This window comes from Lissotriton helveticus, chromosome 5_1, assembly GCF_964261635.1.
Source record: "Lissotriton helveticus chromosome 5_1, aLisHel1.1, whole genome shotgun sequence".
NCBI lineage: Eukaryota > Metazoa > Chordata > Amphibia > Caudata > Salamandridae > Lissotriton > Lissotriton helveticus.
In genome coordinates, this window is record NC_136065.1 from 500711096 (window position 1) to 500731992 (window position 20897).

Consider the following 20897-nt stretch of genomic DNA (forward strand, 5'->3'; position numbering starts at 1 on the left):
AACGATGGATTTAGGCCCAGATCCTTGTACTGGGGTGAATGTATGACATTGTTCTACATTCCGTCCATCAACTGTGTTTTTTGCAAGTGACTCTCCAACCTTCCTTGATCCAAGTGGTTCCATCAGGTCTTTTGGGAATGGTCCTAGAACTCTAAATTTCCAACCGTAACTTACCCTGTGTAGTCCTATGGAAGTCTGACCCGGTGTTACCACACTGCACCCAAGCACTTTGGGGTCCCTGGCTTCTCACCTTGGGTGGTTCCTTGCTTCCCCTGGGGTCCTCCAAACCTTGATTACTAGTCCCATTTTGGTACTCACCTCGCATCCCACTATAATAGTATATCGGGTTGGGCCTGGTGTGTTTTTTTATACTACGTATCTCTTTTTTTAAAGTATTCTTTGTGTGTACTTGATATCTCCGGGTAGGAGATATACCAAGTTAGTGTCTAGTGTGTAGTAATAAATATAAAATATTTTTCTACTCAACTGATGTGGTTGTTTCTTGTGTGCAAAGCTTACTGACCGACTATAGTGGTACTCGCAACTGCTTTACACCCTCCTGGATAAGCCTTAGCTGCTCTCTAAGTGTAGCGTCAAAGGGTGCCTTAGTCACAAGGCGGCGATAAGCCACGTTTAGTGATTAAGGCGAAGCCCCTATTGCCACTATAACATCGGAAAAAGTGACGTTCCTCTGGTGATAGGGGATTGTAAATATACCCCTCTGCTCTTTAACTTGTATCTAAAGAAGTTAACATCTGTCATCCTCGCACTGAAATTAAAGTACTTGATTCTTTCCTATAAAGTACCTGTTACAAAATTGTCTCCTTCCCCTGTATTTTTATACTCCCATCACTCATTTGTTAAACACTTTTCCTTGCATGATTTTTTCTCTAACTGTATTGCTCCTGCTCAGTTAAATGTACGCCAGACACCCTCCTTGAGTGCAATTTGTTTTATTGTGGAGTGCTCTGACACTTGAAAGTTAATGCATAAATATCATTTAAATGTATTTTATTCATTTGTTTCTTCCAGATGTTTCTGACATCCAGAAATACATGACTTGTAATTTCAACTTTGCCGACTACAAGGTCACCTGCAACAATCAAAGCTGTTACTGTATTGGACCCTGCTACCAGCACCCGAGTTACTGTACATACAGAGGCGACTGCCACAACCGAGAGAATGGACCCGTCTGCGAGTAAGACGCGTAAAACCTCCGTAGAATCAGCCTGGCTAAGCACGTCTGTGGCCAATGCACACAAACCGATACGTTTTCTAGCCTGGTCTGAAGAGTAACAGACCTAACATTTGGTACAGATTTATTTCCAACCCTGTATTGAATGCCGTTTCCACCATCGTTTACTAGTATTACAGTTTAGGGTGCCCACGTTGAGAAACTGCGCGCTTAGATCTTTTCATCCGTTATTTGTAAGAATAAACCTCTCTAAGGGCCAGATGTACGGCCCTAAATTGCGGGCAATCAGCCCGCGTGAGACCGCAATTTAGGGCATGGCCATATACAAACCTCATTTTGGGAATCGGTAAATTTTACTGATTCGCAAAATGAGGTTTGCAACTCGCTATTAGGAAGGGGCGTGCCAAGAGCGTCCCTTCCTAATAGCGACTCGAGCGTCCCTTCCTAATAGCGACTCGCATTTGTATGTATGAATGTTTTGCAACCGTAATTGCGGTCGCGAAACACTTGCAATTTACCACCGACTTCAAGTAGGTGGTAAAACCATTCGCAAACGGGAAGGGGTCCCGAGGGGACCCCTTCCCCTTTGTGAATGGGTCATAAAATATTTTTTAAGGGCAGACAGTGGTCCCAGGGACCACTACCTGCCCTTAAAAAATTAAACTGGAAAGTTACATTTTTCCGTTTTTAAAATGCATCCAGGAAAACAAGCTACATTAAAAAAAAAATAACTGCTTTATTTAAAAGCAGTCACAGACATGGTGGTCTGCTGACCCCAGCAGGCCACCATCCCTGTGAGTGCCAGCCGTTCCTAATGGGGTCGCAAATTGCGCCTGCCTCATTAATATTAATGAGGTATGCAATTTGTAAACAGTGTCTGAGAAACTGTTGTACATCCCAAATTTGCGAGTCGCAAGGGGCCGTACCTGCCAGTGAGAGGCCTTCACTACACAGGAGGCTGGAATTGCTCTGCTAGTCAGATAAAGCATTACCGCATCCTCGGGTTGGTTCATCACAGAGAGGCTTGCATGACGTGTGACACTATCATAACCCTCCCTGGAACGGGATTATTTGTCTGCTCTGAAAATGTTTGCCCAGAAAATGGGTGCAATCCTAGTTAGGGAAGGAGAACAGAGGCTGAGGCCAGGCACCATATGTGACCTGTAGCCCATCCCTCCTGTTCCCAATCTCTTGAACTGGCTGAGAGTGCTGTTGTATCTTCCTCAAGTGTAGCAGACCATAAGATTGGTTTAGAAGAGGATGGTAAAGGGGCAGCTGCCAAAAATTATGTGATCTCTTCCTGTACCTCTGGAAGTTGAACTCCACTTAGAGTTTCTATGATGGCAGACCTGCTGCCAGCGGAGCCTCTTTTCGCTCCGCCATCAGGTTTGCGAGGATGAGGTGCCAACTCCACCCGAGGTGACTGCCAAGCGCTGCCACGTCTAGGATCACTTTTTCTGCCACCAATACTGGCAGTCAAATAACCATGAAATATCACCATACAAAGAGAGGCCAACTTTCATCAAATTGAGCCCCACTTTCAGGGTACGCTGTCAGTGCCCACAGTTGGTGGAAGAAATTCCAACATCTGCCATGGACATTGAGAGAATTCCCGCTATGGTTTTCACCGCCAAAGTGGTCCTGTTATTGTTGAGAATCCTTAGCCACTAGGGCGATGAACAGGGTCTGGCTAAAGGGCAATCTGGCAGTGTTAGAAGGCCTGGTCAGTTTGTGGGCTACTTTTCTGGCTGAATGTGTGCCTGTTTTATGGTTTAGTGGGTCGGTTTTTATTGTTGATTTCCCACATATTACAACAAAGGCTGACTGCATGAAGCACAATGAATACAGGCTTCTTCTAACCCTCGCAAGGCAGTGATTAATTTGTAAAAAAAAAAAAGTAAGTACCAGAGCTGTCGTTATGACACAGCTTCCACCAGCCCATTTCTCCTGTTAGGGCTGCCTATAGCAGAACCATGGAATCCTAAAAGTAGGGTGTAGATGTGGTGAATTGGCCACAGCTGCCGACTTCGGAGCTGGGGAACCAGGTTTGAGTCTCTGTGTTGGCTCAACATCCTGTGGTTCTTGGCGAATCACCTAATCTCGCCACGCCTACCAAAAACTGAATGCGTCCTTGACTGGTTCTCAAGTGTTGGTCTTGATGATTAAGTCCCGGCGCTGAGTGCGTGAAACCATGAGCTCAAATTAAGCACTGTCGCCAGGGCATTTATTTGCCACACTGGCTGACAGAAGTTCCACCACGGCAACTCTAAATTAATCTGCTTATCTTCCGAGACAAAGATTGAGACGTCTTTCTTCCTTTTGCACAGCTCTGTCCCACTGTTCCACCTACCTCACGAGCTCACGAGTACCTGTCACTCTTGAAGCGTGACATTGAAAACATTTATTAACCGTAACAGCATGAGCAGTGAAACTGTAGGCCTGACCTTCTCAAAAGGGGGTAGAGCACATTTGGTGAAGAAGAAGGGCTTTGGTTGTAATTTGTTGTATTTAATCTCTGGATGCTGACTAAAAGAGTATTTTTTGTTTTGCAGGTGCTACACTTTTGACTATTACAGCTATACTGGAAAGCAGTGTGAGCTGTATGAAAGAAGTGCTGGCTTCTACGGGGTGCTGTTTGGAGTGTTGGGTGCAGCGCTGCTTCTTCTTCTTGTCCTTATTTTGGCTGCCCTCTTCTTTCGACACAAGAAAGTATCCTGGTATGTATTTAGTATGTGCGGAAAGCCTCTGTGCATTAATGTTGTCTATAAGTAGTTCAATTAATAAGGAGCACAACCACATTGATGTTGTCCAACTTGGGGGATTCAAGGAAGAAACTAGCCCTCTCCAGCCTCACCCTGTGTTTGCACTTTAGGTTAGATTGATCTATGAAGCAGGTGCATCATTCCATTGAGCTATCTGAAACATACATACAAATATATTAGGTCATTGTTGTTAAAGGTAACTAAAGCTGGTACATTTACTTTGTAACACGTTGGTGTCAATGTTTGCAAGAAGGCAAGAAGAATGTTTGAGTCTCTGCTCTCTGAGTGTGGGGCCATTCCACTTCATCCGTTTTAGCTGATCTGTGCAATTACAAGCTAGTCTTTATATTGGTCAATCCCCAGATCAGCCTTGATTCACATAAGGGGTACAGCTAGGTGATAGTGAAAGAAGGGTCACCAAGAATCGAATGTTGCTGTTTATTTAATCATAAACTTTATTGCATTTTCATATACAGACATATGCCACCGTGTGGTCAGGAAAGGCCCAATATACTTATCAATCTTCGGGCCATGAGAAAATTATAGCATAAATAAAAGGCAGGCACAGAGCAAATAGTAAAAATGTGAAGAAACATAAGTATGACATATTTATGGTTAGTGAACCGTGACCAGTGTAAATTACAAACATATAAAATCATGCCCCCCACCCCTACCCCAAACTCATCATCGTCCCGGTTTGCTGTTATGTTACCACAACGTGCTTCTGGGTGGATTTTTAGTGTGGGGACAGGATCAGCAGGACCCACTAATCAACCAAAAAACAGATGTTTGTGGCAGAGGGTGTCCTGAACCACAAGCCATTCCATTGTACATAGTACTGAAACGTAAGGGTATTGTAGGGGCATCGCATATTAGTTAAGGGCTGCAGCTGTACACCATGCAGGACAAAAAAAACACAGCATGGGGCAGTATATACGAGGGCCACCCTCATCTATCACCAAGCATGTAGTGTTATCCCTGGGTGGGATCCCGGTCCGCCTGACCACGAGAGGTCGAATATGGCCCTTTACAAAGAATGTTTTCACTACGCATTCCATTCCATATCCGTTGTGTCTATGCGATCCATTACATCGCAAGTCGTTTCAACTTTCGACTTACAGTAGGGGGCACGCTGGATTTAGGAATGGTATTAATTACTATTCATACTCCAGTTTGCGCAACAGCAGAGAAGGTGTTGGATTTCAAATCCAACACATTACCAGGTGTTGCACGCCCCCTACAGCAAGTCGTCATTATGACTTGCGATGTAATGGATCGCGTATAAACAACGCATTCGTTGTAACGACCACGTTGTAATGGAAGCGCGTTGTGTTGACAGCGTTGTAAACGCTGTTTCCCTGAGAGGTCCCATCCGTACAATTGAGTGTGGTTCAGGCAGGGGCAACGGGCGAAAGCACATCCCGGCCACCGCCTAACACTTTCCTATGGAAAACAGGAGCAAGGAAATCCCTCCCCCAACCTGTATCTGTCCGCAGCCTTCACTACCCTGGAGGCTGCCCCCCCCTCCCACCCCTGACTCACAACGGTCCCCTGGCTCCCATTTCCCACTGGCTCAATGTGAAAACATTTGAGTGGAAAAAGGCCCGTTATTTCACATAGAATGGGGATCAGCATGTAGATGTATACCCATATATTGGGTATGCATGTTATTCCCCATTCCGGGTAGAATACGTTGTAACAGGGAGGTTGGGTTCAAGGGAGCAATTAGCAACCAAAATCAGTCATTCTGGCCCCAGCAATTCTGGTGAACTTGCGCCACCTAACTCATAATTCAGAGGTTTGATATAAGTTATGATGAAGCTATCACACTGCCCAAACATAAGGGTCTCACAAAGATAAACTGGTTTCAACAAGGGTAACTTTGGTTCACCCTTCGTAGCTTGACCTAAGCAGCAAAGCAAACCTTGGAAAAAAGCATGACCTGTTACAAACGACCAACATTTGAAGTCAGTTAAAAAACTTAAATAACCACATCAAGTTTGAATACAATTATAATTTAAAAAAAGAAAAAATGTTTGAAAATTCCATAAAACGGATAAGGTGTTCCCCAGTTGTCGGAAAAAACCCATCAGAAATTAAATTAATTGGGAAAAAGGTTGCATAAAAATGAAAGGACCATAAAAATTAATGATACATAAAAATAGTGAAAACTGTCCTGCAGAGTTGGAACTGGGATCTAGGCTTTTCTTGTGTTGACTGGCGGCTACCCACATTCCCTTCTTGCCTGCTGCATGGTATTCTAATCCGTGATCTCAATAAGTAGAATGTAGATATTAACCATAACGCATAACTAAAACATATGCGCTCCTGGGCAGGCCTGCGTGTCTTCTATAGTTACTGTACACTATGGCAATTATTATTATTTTTCACCTCACACTGTCAGCCTGGGGACGTTTTTTTTTTTGCAAGGGCAGCCCACAGAAGCAGGGAAGGGAGTGAGCGGTTTTTGTGACCATCCCATCATGGGCGCAAATTGAAAGATTAGGCACAGAAACAGTTTGTGCCAGATTTTCTACTTTGCCCCATACTCGTAATAAGGTTATGAGTCTCAGATCTGTCTTGGATCCTGCACTGATTCAAAAATACATGCATAGCACAATTTGCCGTAAGCTTAGCTATTACTATTGAGGGCAAGGAAAGTGGAAAAAGCAAAACAAAGCTTTGCAATCAATTTCTTTGTCCAGTTGCCAAGTTTTTCTCATGTCGGTCAAAATCTGGCCTCATGGAAAACGTCACTAACCGGTTTCTTGGTAGTCATTGCAAATTATATACAAAGGAAGCTGTAGCAGAGGGCATGCGGCGGCCATGTTATGCAATCCAATGAAGAAAACAATGGATGGGCCATTGTGGAGAATTGGTGATCCGCATTGTGGGTTTCAAACAGAACTATGAGCAAATCAGGAGTCCTTTATAGAAGTCAGGAAATTGAAGCCGAGAAAGTGTGACTAATGAGGGAATTTCCAAACTATTGTGTTCGCAAACCACACATTTGGCTCCACCTCAAAGGGCGTACTTTCTTGCAAAACATGAAGCATTTTGTCACAATGGATGCAATCCATCAAGCTGCGTGAAACAAGAAGAGACCTGCCTTGTAGACTTCTTAATCTCTAATAGTTTGTTGGCACCCTCAGTTTTTAATTAAGCACTCTAAATTTAAAGAAAAGCACTGGAATATGCAGACCAGTCACGTCACATTAAGGAGTGTGAAGTTTTTGTCCAAACCATCACAAACATCGTGAGGTTTGGGGGCAGTTATGAAGTTTCATTTGTGGAGAAAACACCATACATATGTATGCTTCGCTCGAAAGAAATTACAGAAAAAGAAATACGGTTAGCAGAAGAGTTCTCATACAAAAACAATTTTTGGTGGGGAGTTTTGCCTGTGGGCTAAGTATTGCAAAATCGAGAGACTTTGGAATCCTCATGAAGTCCAAAAACGTTGTGAAATTTATATTTTGTGGCTAAATTTCAAATTTACTTGCCTAGCCCTTAGCCAGTCAACAGAGTCCTATGTATTGCTGAGGGGCAAGTAAAGGGCAATGAATGGACACAACTCAAGGTAAACAGTGCTGTTATAGCCCCCTTGTACTTATGTTCCTGCCTTCCCTGTGCAGCGGCAGCTCCTCCGTTAAGGCGGTGGAGCGTCGCCCCACTGCTTTACAGCAGTCAAAAAAAGGAAAAATAAAATGATAATGCATTGTTATTATCATTTAATTCTTCCGTGTTGAATCCAGTTTTGGAGCAGGGCGGGGCTTGGCTGTCATCATAGCCAGCAGAGGGAGGACGAAATATGTGAACTTAAGTGCGCATGACGGTTTGACCAGCCGGGCTGTAATGCACAGTCTGGTTGGAGAACAGGCACAGGCTCATAGTCCCCGTCTGAGTGCCGAACCACGGTGCTGTGACCAATCTCGACACTGCTGTCATGCTGGTGACAGCAATGTCGTGATTGGCTTAGTGGAGCCTGTGTGCTTCCTGCTTCCGGGAGGAGAGACAGCAGAGGACAGATGGCGGTGAGCAGAGGTAAGTGGGATTTTTTCTTTTTCATGCCCCCTGCCCCCATCCCGCCACCCCTGTTCCGAATCAGCCGCCACTGTCTGTATAATACTTGAAACCAGGGCTAGGAAGGGTAGTATCTTGAGTATCAAAGGGCATGTCAGGGACAGCAGCTCTTACCCACTGCTGTCCCTTATTCACGTTCCTGGTTGAGATCATATCACTACGGAGAGGAAATGTTGCATTTCATCAGACGATACATAAAGAATCATGTACCCACGAGGCACTACATCCATTGTTGGGCACTCAAGGCACTTTTTAGTATTCAGCATAACTTTACTTTACACCATTTTAGCAAAGACATCAAGAGGCAATTTTACACATATATACTTATGTATTAACACTGATCCTTTTTGCATATATCAGTAATATCATTAATGACATTTAACATGTGTTCTTAATTGCTACTTATGCTTTTTTTCAATGTTCCTAGTATGAAATGCTTGTGGCAGAAATCAGGAGCAGGGTCATGACAAAGGATGAAATGAATGTAGACCACAGTATAGACTGGCGCACCGTGGCAGGGAAAAGACACACACTGCAAGTGTCAGGGATGTCACAAGAGGAATGCATTGTGAGAGTATTGTGGTCGCAATATATAAATGTGACATCCTAATGATATACAGACAAGCACTGAGTGAGCACAAATGAGAAGAAAGAAAGAACATTGAGTAGTGAAAGTGTGAGATGTAAGAATGGTGTTTGCACCAGACAAACTTGGAACTCTGATAGAACGACTAGGATGGGCCTGTATCTCAAACTGAGGCTGAAATCACTAATTCCGTAACTTCTCAATAGGAGTGAGGTGGATTTTGCTCCACAGTAATGACAGAGAGGAATACGTTTGCAAACCATGAAGGTTTATTAGCAAATTAGTAAAGTTACAATCAAAATCGAATCAGATGAATCCCAAATCAATAATCACCTGAATACAGCATGTGTGAGTATAATCCAGGCAGGTACAGATGACAAATGCAAGAACAAGTTATTAAAAGAGAGTATGTGCAATGTTAGATAAATTATGTTCCCATGAAGTGAAACTACCTAATGCAAAGCTAAGATCAAGGGTAAGTAGGGAAATTTAGAAGCAGCAGGGGTGGGCACATTGAAAATTGAAAATAGAACCAAATAAACGGTTCCGATCAAGAAAAGGAGAAGTGTACTTGCTCTAGAAAGTACGTCTAAAAGTAGAAATATAAGGAATATCTGGTCTAGAGAGAGGGGAAAGAGATGACCCCCTGTAATAATAATAATAATAATAATAATAATAATAAAGAGGTTTATAGAGCGCCTGGTGACGCCATCTCGGCGTGTCCCCGCACTGTGGAGATAGAGACTTAACGCTGACAATGGTAGGCTCCTTCGGCCAGCCGTGTATTAAGGATTGTACAGATGTGTTTTTAGGAGTTTTCTAAATTTGACTTCAGATCCTTCCTGTCTGAGACTAATCGGGAGTCTATTCCAGCTGGTAGCCGCTACCAGTCTGAAGGAGCGACCTCCTAATTTTGCTCTTTTTACGCGGGGAATCTTCAGTAAGCCCGCTCCTGCTGAGCGTGGCGCTCTGTTTTGCTCATAAGTGTGTACCAGGTCTTGAAGATATGATGGTGCTTTGTGCCATAGAATCCTGTGGCATATTAGGAGTGCCTTATACAACACTCTCTTTCTGACCGGAAGCCAGTGTAGCGCTGCAAGAGCAGGTTTAGAGGCTGCTCTTTTAGGGAGTCTCAGCACCAGGCGGGCGGCTGTATTTTGAAGGACTTGTAGACGCCCCATGCTTTTTTCCGTGGTGCCTAAGAGCAGGACATTTCCGTAATCCATACGGGAAGTTACCAGTGCTTGTGTCATAGTGCATCTGGCCTCTAGCGGGAGTAAATCTAAGGTGTGGTTGAGAGTTTTTAGTATCCCAAAACACTTTCCCACTAGTCGGTGCACATGGCCCTCATACGATAGTTTGGGGTCAACCCATATTCCCAGATTCTTTGCCTCCTTACAGGGAATGGGCATGGGGCCCAGGCATGATGGCCACCAGTCCGCCGTCCAGCTCAAGTTGCTCCCTCCAATCACCATTACCTCCGTCTTGGAGCCGTTCAGCTTTAGACAGTGAGAATTCATCCATCCTGCCAAGGCCTGCATGCAGGCCTTGAAGTTAGATGCCGCTGTAGAAGGAGCTTGGGACAGGGAAATCAGCAGTTGGGTGTTGTCGGCGTAGGAGACCAATTCCACTCCATACGCTTGCACCACTTCTGCCAAAGGGGCCATGTACAGATTAAACAGACTTGGGCTCAGGGCTGAGCCCTGAGGCACCCCTTGTTCTAACTCTATAGCTGCAGATTTAAAAGATCCCCGTTGGACCTGGAAGCTACGGTCAGTGAGAAATGCTTTCAGCCAACATAGCGCGGACTCAGTGACACCTGCTTTGTTCAGACACTGTAGCAAGATTGAATGAGCTACAGTGTCAAACGCCGCACTGAGGTCCAGCATTATCAGTGCCATGGTGTGTCCGGAATCCGCCCCTTGACGCAGGGTCTCTGTCGCTCTCAAAAGGGCCGTCTCCGTAGAGAAGCCCGATCGGAAGCCTGATTGAGAAGAATGTAAAAGGTTGTTCTTCTCTATGTGTGCCATTAGTTGAATATTGGCCACTTTCTCCGCCACTTTGCCAGGTACGGTAGTAGTGAGATCGGTCTTAAATTTTCGAGTACATCAAGACTAATATTGGGTTTCTTTTTAATGGGAAGAATAACTGCTTTTTCCAGTCATCCGGGAGTGTACCGGAGGCAAATGAGACCTGAAGCACATGCCTAATATATGGTTCCAGCACCGTGAGGCTCTACCCCAACACCCGCGGAGGTGCAGGGTCCCGAGGGGAGCCGGATTTAATACCCTGACAGATGCTACTTAGTGTCTCTGTAAAGGAGGACAGGACAAGTCTGACTAACTCGAGGCAAATTCACACAGTAAAAACAAGACATTTCCTCTAAGTGATACATTGCATAGGTTATCACCAACTAAGAACCACTCAAAAAGTAACACCCCCGATGAGCTCAGTGTTGGCCTCTGTCTCACGGATAATGCACTGCCAAATTCTTCAATCATCACAGCATTCAAGATATCTCACAAAGGAGAATACCCCTTCTCTGTCTCCGATCCTGTGCAGGTGCTGAGATTGATCATCAAACCAATTATTTGCAACCAACATGACCCTTACACACTAAGCTAACAAAAATAATACAGTTAATGAGAACACAGTGACTTTGGTGCCTTGAAAGGAAAGAGAGTTATGCACAGCAAGCAGAAATACAAAGTTTCATTTTCAAAATGGAGTTTGGCGTCTAAGGCCTCTGTCAACTCATGTCAATTTTAAGATGCACATCCTAACTATAGTTAGTATAAAACATATAAACCACTTGTTTCACTAAATCTAAGTGTAGAATAATGTGCACACACATACAAGTAATTGTTATGCGTGTCACAGGTTAACATCTCATTAAGCACAAATAAATGAGGGTGACACTGAGTCATCATTAGCACTGGGTTCACAAAAGTCAAGAGTTAAATGCTTATCGATAAGGCATGCCACAAAGCTTAAGCAGTCACTGATGTCACGCGTGAAGTATACGCAATGAGAGACATGGGTTGGATGGCCACAGATGTCACAAGTGGGAAATGTTAAAACTGCAATGTTATCACAAGAGGACTGGGTTGAGTATGCACAGGTACGCACAAGAGATATGCGTTGGATGAGAACTGATGAAACAAAATGCAACTCTTGAGTAGCAGTTGAAGGTGTATGAACTAGTGCTACAGGTGTGTGTCGAATGAATGAAAAATGAGGGTTGGATGTGGATGGTTTGTAGCGATAGCCTATGGTCAGTAAATTTTCAGAAAGAGGGTGTCATGTACATGGTGACAGTGTGATCAAGAACTGAATCTTTTACTTTACTCTCGTTTTCAGAATCACATTTCCCATTTATTGACCTTCCGTGCAATGCTCCTTTCTTCTGTGTGTGTAATATATTTTACTGTGTTCATTTCAAATATTGGATTTAAAATAGTTGCATAGACATACAGATGTATGGATTTGGTTGAATGAGAGCATCTCTGAAACAAGAATGGTTTCAGGTCAACAGAGCAAAGGATCGCTTAACTCAGCTCCCAATAGTAAAGGACTCCATATTATCTGCATGATCTCTAAGAATATGGAGTACCAATGTTTGATGTCCAATATAAGGAGATGTGAGCTTCCACCAGTTTGGTAACGTCAAAAGACATGTCTAGTATTTTTTGAGTGACCATCAGAGGTCCTTCACGTATTGAGAATTCGTGAGAGTGGGGAATTATTAGCAAATCTGATGACCTCACTGGAAGTGATATCACACAAACTTCCACATTGATAACATGAGAAGTGACTGCTGACAGAATTAAAAAAGAACTAAAGATAAATATAAAATGAAAAAAATAATTGAACAACTTCTCTTAAATAGGCTATGAGTTTCAAAAAGAATGGAGCAATATTATGGCGTGTCCAAAACACCTGTGACTTTAATTTAGGCGTTGTGTAGAATGGATTGGCCTTCTGAAGTCATTTTAGCACCCAGGAGCTGCTCTGCACACAGCAGAGCTAGGAAAAGAGTTGCATTTGGTGTTCAAGTTCTATCACTTTTTACCTGGAGAGATATTTAAGCCAGCGGTGAGAGCTCAACCTAGCCCTCCCAAATCTGAGTCTCACTCGCATAAGTGAGAGTTGAGGTCTCTGTACTATCTACAGACTCTGAAAATGAAAACATCACTTTAGTGTCTTTTAAAAAGTTACTATCATTATAGCAAACAAGGATTGGCTAAATCAAGATACCTGGCTTGCACTGTGTGACTGGCACTGCAGAAAGTTACTCATAGAGAATCATCCTTTAGTTTGAGGGTCCTAGGCCAAAGAAGCTGGCAGGACTTAGAACCTCCAATGTGAGCCTATTTCAGGATTGGATAAGCTGCTTTTTCTACTGACAGATCAGCACTGACTGTGTGTGGTAAGGTTCTACTTTCTCATTTCATCAAAACCATAATGTAAAGTCAGTGGCACAGTGTAAACATGTATAAAATGCAACAGCCTGATTGATTACATGAGCGCTTGCAAGATACAGCTAAGGCTGTCTGTCCAGGTGCCAAAATCGTGTGAATTTGAGATAAACGTCTTTACCCAAGAACTGTCTCAGTATCACATGTAGAGTAAAGGATATCAATGTTCTATGTTGTAAAACATAGTTATAGGGATTGTGGGATTGGATAAAGAAGTAAAGCTGATGGTGCACACACTGTCCGCGCAGAAGCTATAAGCACTTGCTTATCTCCAGTGTGCACATTTAATAGTGAAAGAAAATGGAAAGGGGGTGGTAGTCCCTGTTCACTTTTGAAAATAAGAACAGTTAAGTATAAGTGCCTGACTATCTGGATATACTAGAAGATATTGTAATTGTTGGCTAGCCAAGTGCCCAAGCAAAGACAATTTTCTATTGCTGTGGTAAAAATGGAGAACATTTCTAGAGTTCCATCCAATAAGAATAGCTATTATGATGTTGAGGCCCATTCCACTTTTAGTTTACTTTTCACTTCACATTGTAATAGGAATGGCACCATTGATCCCAGAAGCATAGAGTACGTCACAGTAGAAAAATTAGCCTACAAGCACATGCCCATTTGCACGTTCTTTCTCTATCCCCCTCACATGGCCACCACTGTTGCCACTGGCACAATAGTTGGTTGCATGTCAGAATATCGCGTGGGAAATATCGGTGTGCCAAAATATTGCAACCTACATATCCAAGGACTAAAATATTGGGAAAGTAAGTCTATACAGATGAGTAAATATTCACCTTTCATAACTCCACATATAAATACCTTGGAGATATATATATATATATATATATATATATATATATATATATATATATATATATATATATATATATATATATATACACACATTGTCTGGGTACATATAAATGGAGTTAAGAATAGGATACTCATACATTATATTCACAATATTTTGGGCCTCGATAGTCATGCTATGATAATTTGGCAGATCAATATATATTTCATATGATATTTTGGTAGAAAAGCCAGTAGTCTTCTGTTTCACTCTGACTAGTTTTTAGCAGTAACGTAACAGTGCTAGAAGTTACCGCCCTTGTCTAAAAAGCTGTATGGATTACCCAAACCTCTTAATATTTATTTTTCTTTCAAAAGTATCACATGTAATATATGAGAAATAACCCCAAAAACTCAAATTTACCATTTAAAGAACAATAGAGGAAAGAAAACTGTATCTTTGGAAAGTCAATATTTTGTAACAATAATGAGGATGTCCATATTAAGAGCACATGTTCTACACACTCACTACCTTATAGATTTACAGTGATTAGATACACCATCAGGTTTGAACAATAGAGCTTTGGTTTAATCCCTAGAAATATTTTCATTATGAAACATGTTGGCCTTTTGCAGGAAAGTGGACCAAAGACGTGATTCTCGCAGATGGTTTACATTTGATGAGGAGTTCCTTCAATTTTCACACAAGGGTATGTATTCTTTCACGTCTCATTCTTATTTATTTTTACTTTGGGGATGATAAATCTATGCATTGCAGATGTCAAAGATTTAAGTGGACCCCATAAGATGGACGCAATATGAACAAGGTAAAAGGTTTCCCCTTCATACTGTTCTGTCACAGGGCACCACCTTCCATTCATGTTAGATAATTGATAGAACAGCGACTGTAGACGCAAACAGCAATTACATTTCTCTGATTCTGCTAACACTACAGAGGACATCTGTTCTATCTTAAAATATTGTGAAGTACGTAGACCGGGAGACGGGCTTCTGAAGCCCTTCCAAAGCTCCTGCCTGTCTCCCGGTCTACCTACTTCACGATTCATTTCACGTCACATCGACTTAGCGATGACCGACTATGAACTAGTTCTACGGGGGCTTGATTCCCCTCCTCCTCCCTAAACAGGCTTCCAGGGCTTCTGAGGCCCTTGACCGAACACTCGTGGCCCCTCAACATAATTGCAAGACGCATCCTCAATTAGGCATCGACAGCCCACATCATCGCGCTCCACCAGGAGTTACCAAGCAACCCTGGGTCCCTGGAATACCACTTGCTCACCTAACTGTCCTTATGAATATCTCTAAATCATTGAGATCAAAATGCTGTCGACCCTTTTACAACCAAACTCCTTTATTTCTTGTAAAAATAATAATTTTTGTTCTTGATGTCAATGCGATGTATGCTTTTAAAATCTCTTTCACTCACCACATCACGTTCCTTTTCTCTTATTTGTGAGCACTGGATCTATAATCTGCTTGTAATAATAAAATGAATATTGTAAATAAATGAATTGCCATACAATGTTCACATGTGTCCCTTCCCATACTTGTTTAGAATAATGCTGTATACCATAGGATCATTGATTAGATTGCTGTTCTCTTAAGATAATTCTTCATTATTAGGACCAAATAGCCTTTTATGATCTATCTAATACCCCAGGTTCTAATAATTGGGGTCCCCTTGTCAAGTAATACCTATCTTAAAATATCACTGTTTCTATATGGGATGTTACCTCTAAACATCTACTAGGTGTGGCGATATTGCCCATAACATGTAAGGCTCAGCTAGCCCCCAGGTTTTAGTTGGTCACTGCTCCACATTTAAGGTTCCTCTGAAATGGACATACTACTAAAACATGTAAAATTGGAGCATATAGAGAATATCCAGAAAAGAAAACGTGCTGGAGAACAGGGAGACAAACTCAGCATCAACAAATAGGGTTTACTGACAGTCTGAATGCTTGACAGAATTGACACTTGAAAATGTATCAGAGAGGTTCTTTAAAGAATTCTTAACATACATGATGCAGGCAGGTATTAACAACAGTCCTGCGCACTCATATCAAAATAACACATAATTTAGATGAATGTTCTGAAGTTAAGGAACCAATCCAACGTCGGAGTCTATTCTTAAATCTTTTCCTTTTAATTGGTCATCAGGCATGGGTTACACACAGCCAGCCGACACCTGTTTCATTGTAGAAAAACAGTGTTCTACAACTCTTCAGGGCTCAGTGGCTGAATCCAAAGATGGAAGAGCCCAATTCCGGTGATAATTCCAACCCGGAAGGGTAACTAAACTCTTAGTAATCAAAGTAAGAAATGGCCGAGTATAAGCCTGTCGGCATATCAATTAGAATCGTGATGCCAGTTCCAAAAGAGTCACGATTCTAATTTATATGCCGACAGGCTTATACTCTGCCATTTCTTACTTTGATTACCAAGAGTTTAGTTACCCTTCCGGGTTGGAATTATCACCGGAATTGGGCTCGTCCATCTTTAGATTCAGCCACTGAGCCATGAAGAGTTGTAGAACACTGTTTTTCTACAATGAAACACGTGTCGGCTGGCTGTGTGTAACCTATGCCTGATGACCAATTAAAAAGAAAAGATTTAAGAATAGACTCCGACGTTGGAGTGGTCTTGCACTCCACTTATTGAGGGGTTTTAGGGTCTCCCCTCCCTGACAGCACCATCCCTACTTTTGTACTTAATACTGATTAAACGTCAATAGTGCTAGAGCGCCATCACTTCCTGTTCACTAAAACCTGTGTCTTTCTAAACATGATGCAGGCAGGTGTCTGATCATCTTACAAAGGATCTCCATTGTAACCGGTGAGCCATGCAGTCAAAAACAAGATTAAACCTTGGTCATTCATCACTGACCAGCTTGTCCATAAAAGTGAAAAATTATTGTGTAGCTTCTTGTCAGTCAGTAAACTATCAAAGCCCTTTTCACTGTAGAGTGGTCTTAACAAAAATGGTTGTCCACTTTGCCACAAGTTTATGTTTTTAGGAGAGTTATCATATACAGTTGCTTTCTTTTTCTGTTGAGATTGGTCCATCGTATTGCATTTGCTTTTTGTGAGATTTTGAAGTTACTTATCACTTTTATACAAAAGTTTTATTTTCTTATCCACGTCCAGTGATTTTGTTAAAGTCAAATGGCTGTGAGAAGTCACTTCTTTTGATGTCGCATCATGTGATGTCATCAAGTCAAATGCCATGTGATACCACCTCCTGTAATGTAATCAAGTGATCAACAGGCATGTGCCTTCACCTATGCTACCTATGTGCTTTTGGTAAAATGATGCTAATGAAAAACTCTTGACCAAAAGGCCTTTGTTAAATAAACAGCTCAGATATAACTATGTTGCATTTTCTTTCAGATACAGATTCACCTTCTAAAACGAGTACTCTTGACATTAAGGAGCGGTATGACAGCTATGATGTGACGGGAAGCCTTTCATTTGACAGTGAATTCTCAGCCGGGGTCTTTCAGCCCAACTTGGAGTCCATTGATACTCTTCATGAGGTAATTTAATGACCAGTCTCTTATTATTCTACAGATGTATTGTTCAAAAAATAAAAATTACATAAATACTGCATACTGATTATGCTTAGTTGGTGCGACTAGAATTATGTAGCAATGTAGGCTTAAATAATGCGAAAAGGCTAACTAAATTATACAGCAAGAAAAGGCAAATTATGTGGTACACTGTTGCACAGTTTGTCATAGTAGTAACACTTAGCAAAAGATTCTCCTTATTAGCACCAGTTCAATGGCTGAATACAGCAATTATCACATGAGCTGTTAGCCTTTATAAAAGGTTTGCTTCTGTGCAGCATCACTTATTGATTCTTAAAGTAACCTTTGATCTGTTTAAGTTAGAATAAATTTTTGTTGAAATCTGCAAATTATACGTCAGTTATTGTATTATGTGGCAAGTTTCCTCACCAACCAAAGGGACCACAGCAACAACACTCCAAACTTGGACAGGGCCTATCCTAGGTCAAACCGTTGCTCACCATGGAACACCCTTTCCATTCCTTCAGGAGAGAAATTCTGTAATAAAGAGTATTCATCTACCTTGTGTATGGGTTTATACATTTTTTTTAACTGAAAAATAGTTTTAAACTAGGCTTTATAGTGAGGTCTGAGCCTGTGTGCACTTCAATTCTGATTTGTGTCGGATCCTTCCAATTGATTTTCTTGTGTGCAAAATTCGAAATATATTGTAGCCTATTTTAATGGGGCTCACTGTGGGTTTGAGATTGTTTTTGCAAAGCTTTTGATAAAGTCAGCCTTATTGCTTCATATGGGGTGCAACATTAGACAGTTTCAGTGCCAGAGGCACTTTTATACAGGTCTGATATGATACTGCTATCTGTTTTTTATTAAATATTTTCTAGGTGTGCACTTTAACCCATTATTCCTTGTAGAGAGCAGAGACAATCATTTTCAAAGCGGGTTCTATTTCAAAGGGGAGGGGTACACTTTTTTGGGGGGGCTTAGATATTCTTAGATATTTTGCAAGCATTGACTACTTCTCGTATCTTTTAATAGGGAACAAAGTGAAACATTTTCAAAGAAGCAACAACACTGACTTCAGGGATGGTAATTCCTGTATGTTCCTGTAAGTTTCCTTCAGCGACTTCTGAAAGTGCTGATGAACTTTTCCTCGCACTTAATAGATTGACTAGGCCTGAAATGAAACCCGGTTGGGGTTTAGAAGGTCTGAACTTCCAAAACACCCAAAAATGCACTAATTTATTTATTTTTCAATTTGTGAGGCACTCTAATACCCAACAAGGGTGTCCTGGTGCTGAAAGCATCTGGCATAAGCCTAGAGAATACAGATGCTGTAGCCATGAAACTCAACAAGGCTCACTGAAACATCCAAGTTTTAAGTGGCTCTTGAACACCAAGAAGTTTGTCTTGCAGTGTATCTCTAGGGGCAGGGCATTCCATTGCTCAGGAGTTAGTTAAGAGAATGCATGCCTACGGCTGTTCAGTAATCTCGAAATAGACAGCAAGGGCGCATTGGATGATTGAAGATTAATCCGAGGAGGATACAGGAGTATCTTGCCCTGAAGATACTTTGGGCTAATTCTGTTATTAGGCTTGTGGGAAAATGAGGGTGCTTTGAAAACAGTTCTCTTCCACACCTAAAGCCAAAGTGTTTATACATGTGTACGTTCCGATGTAAATTGAGACTAAGTCTCTTCGCTGCATTTAGGATCATTTGAAGACCATTCAGTACAACCCCAGAAGTGCCGAGATATAGTGCATTTCCATAGAATAATCTGGACTTTATGAGACCATGGAGATCTGTGTTACGTATTTCATGAGGGAGATCTCTGAAGATCTTCTTTAGCATCTTCAAGGGCATGAAATAGGTGGTCCTTAACCTTTGAGTTACTAGTCCACCATGACATGCAGGTTCTATACTTCAGAAACATGCAAGCGGGCCACACCTTAATCAAATGGCTACCGCTCACTGGGTGAGCAACAAACCTGCTTCCCGATAAGAAGCAATTTGGTTTCATACGAATTGAATTGAAGGTAGCTGGAGGGCATGCAAGAGGTGTCCTCTTTTACACAATTCTTGAAGTTGGATTGAGGAATACACAATGTATCATCGATAGTGATGATGATTTGTATATCGTCTGCTTAACAAATAGTGTTGAAAACAAAGGCACTGATCATAGTAAACAGAGGTAGCCAATATACATAAAAAATTATTAGCCCTGAATATTTTTATAAGTTTTAGTTATTTTCTTCAGAAAGTAACTCAATAGACTATTGAAGAGCTCCTTGATAGGTTATTATATTTTGGAAAATGGATTTAGGAGGTAAGAAATTATCAATAGTATTGAAAATTTCCCGTCCTGCATTATTCGCAGCTGAGATTTAATTGGCTGGGTAAGTGAAACGCACCACTGTTATAAGCCTATGCTATTGTTGGATCGCTATCTTCTAAATATCTTTCTTAGTCTGATTATAAATAATGTGCCACTTGTGTTCCCAACTTTTGCAATTAGATTTAGTTTCTGGAGTTCATTTTCAACCCATGGTGCAGAAGGTTTGTGGTGTTTACTAACACATTGTGCAAAAGGTGCAATAATATTCAGCCTTCTTTTGATTCAACCATTAAAAACTGGTAAGCGAGTGCAGCAGTATTCTCCTCCTCGCATGCTTCCCTGCCAACCTTATTCAAATAATTGCTGAAAATTGTCTGTGGATACTCTGGACCACGGATGACCCCATCAAGAGGAGTATTGCTTCTCACGGCTGGGATATGCAAAGGGATCAGAAGATGATCTGACCATACATGCGGAGTAGAAGTGACCCCTCCCCCCGCATTTAGTCCTCCAAATTGGTAAAAACGGAGTCCAAAAGGTGTCATGCAGTGTGTGTTGGGCCTGCCACTGTCTGATTAAGACTCAGCATTGCTAGACCTTGGATCAGGACTTTTGCTGCAGGTTCATGCGCTGAATCCAAAGGAACGTTAAGATCCCCATAGAGGATGAACTTGGCTGTCTTTAAAACTTAAGGCGACATAAGTTCAGTCAATTTTGTACTGAAGATATTTGCGAGCCGCCATCTATAAATTAGAGCACCCGCAAAGTAAAGTTGGGGATGGATCGATAGGTTAAACAGGAGGCACTCTGCGTTATTAATTATAGGGGTCAACTATTTTATATTTGTAGTCTGCTTTATTTATATAGACACCCGGCACCCAATCTTGTCAATCATGGGGAATCGTGAGGAAAATTGGAGGGAATTGCATTGTAGATATTAGTGGCAGACCCTGTTATAACTAACCCTGGGCAGCCAACTACGCTACGCTCGTGAAGTTTGTGTAGTTTGTGCTACTTCGCACTACGCGAATTGCACGTAGCACAGTGCGTAGGTGGCATTTTTTGCTCACTTGCGGTCCTCAATGTTAAGTTGGGGAGCGCGAGCGAGCAAAATGACA

The 20897-nt window shown here is 41.9% G+C and overlaps 1 protein-coding gene across 1 annotated transcript in view; it reads left to right on the forward strand.

The window, feature by feature from the left end:
• LOC144752503 (uncharacterized) overlaps nucleotides 1-20897 on the forward strand; it is a 66070-nt gene that overhangs the window by 13021 nt on the left and 32152 nt on the right. Inside the window, exons 3-6 of the mRNA XM_078640412.1 lie at nucleotides 1033-1198; nucleotides 3748-3912; nucleotides 14530-14603; nucleotides 17304-17449. Of these exons, the coding sequence (XP_078496538.1) occupies nucleotides 1033-1198; nucleotides 3748-3912; nucleotides 14530-14603; nucleotides 17304-17449 (551 nt within the window). The remainder of the gene's footprint in view (nucleotides 1-1032; nucleotides 1199-3747; nucleotides 3913-14529; nucleotides 14604-17303; nucleotides 17450-20897) is intronic.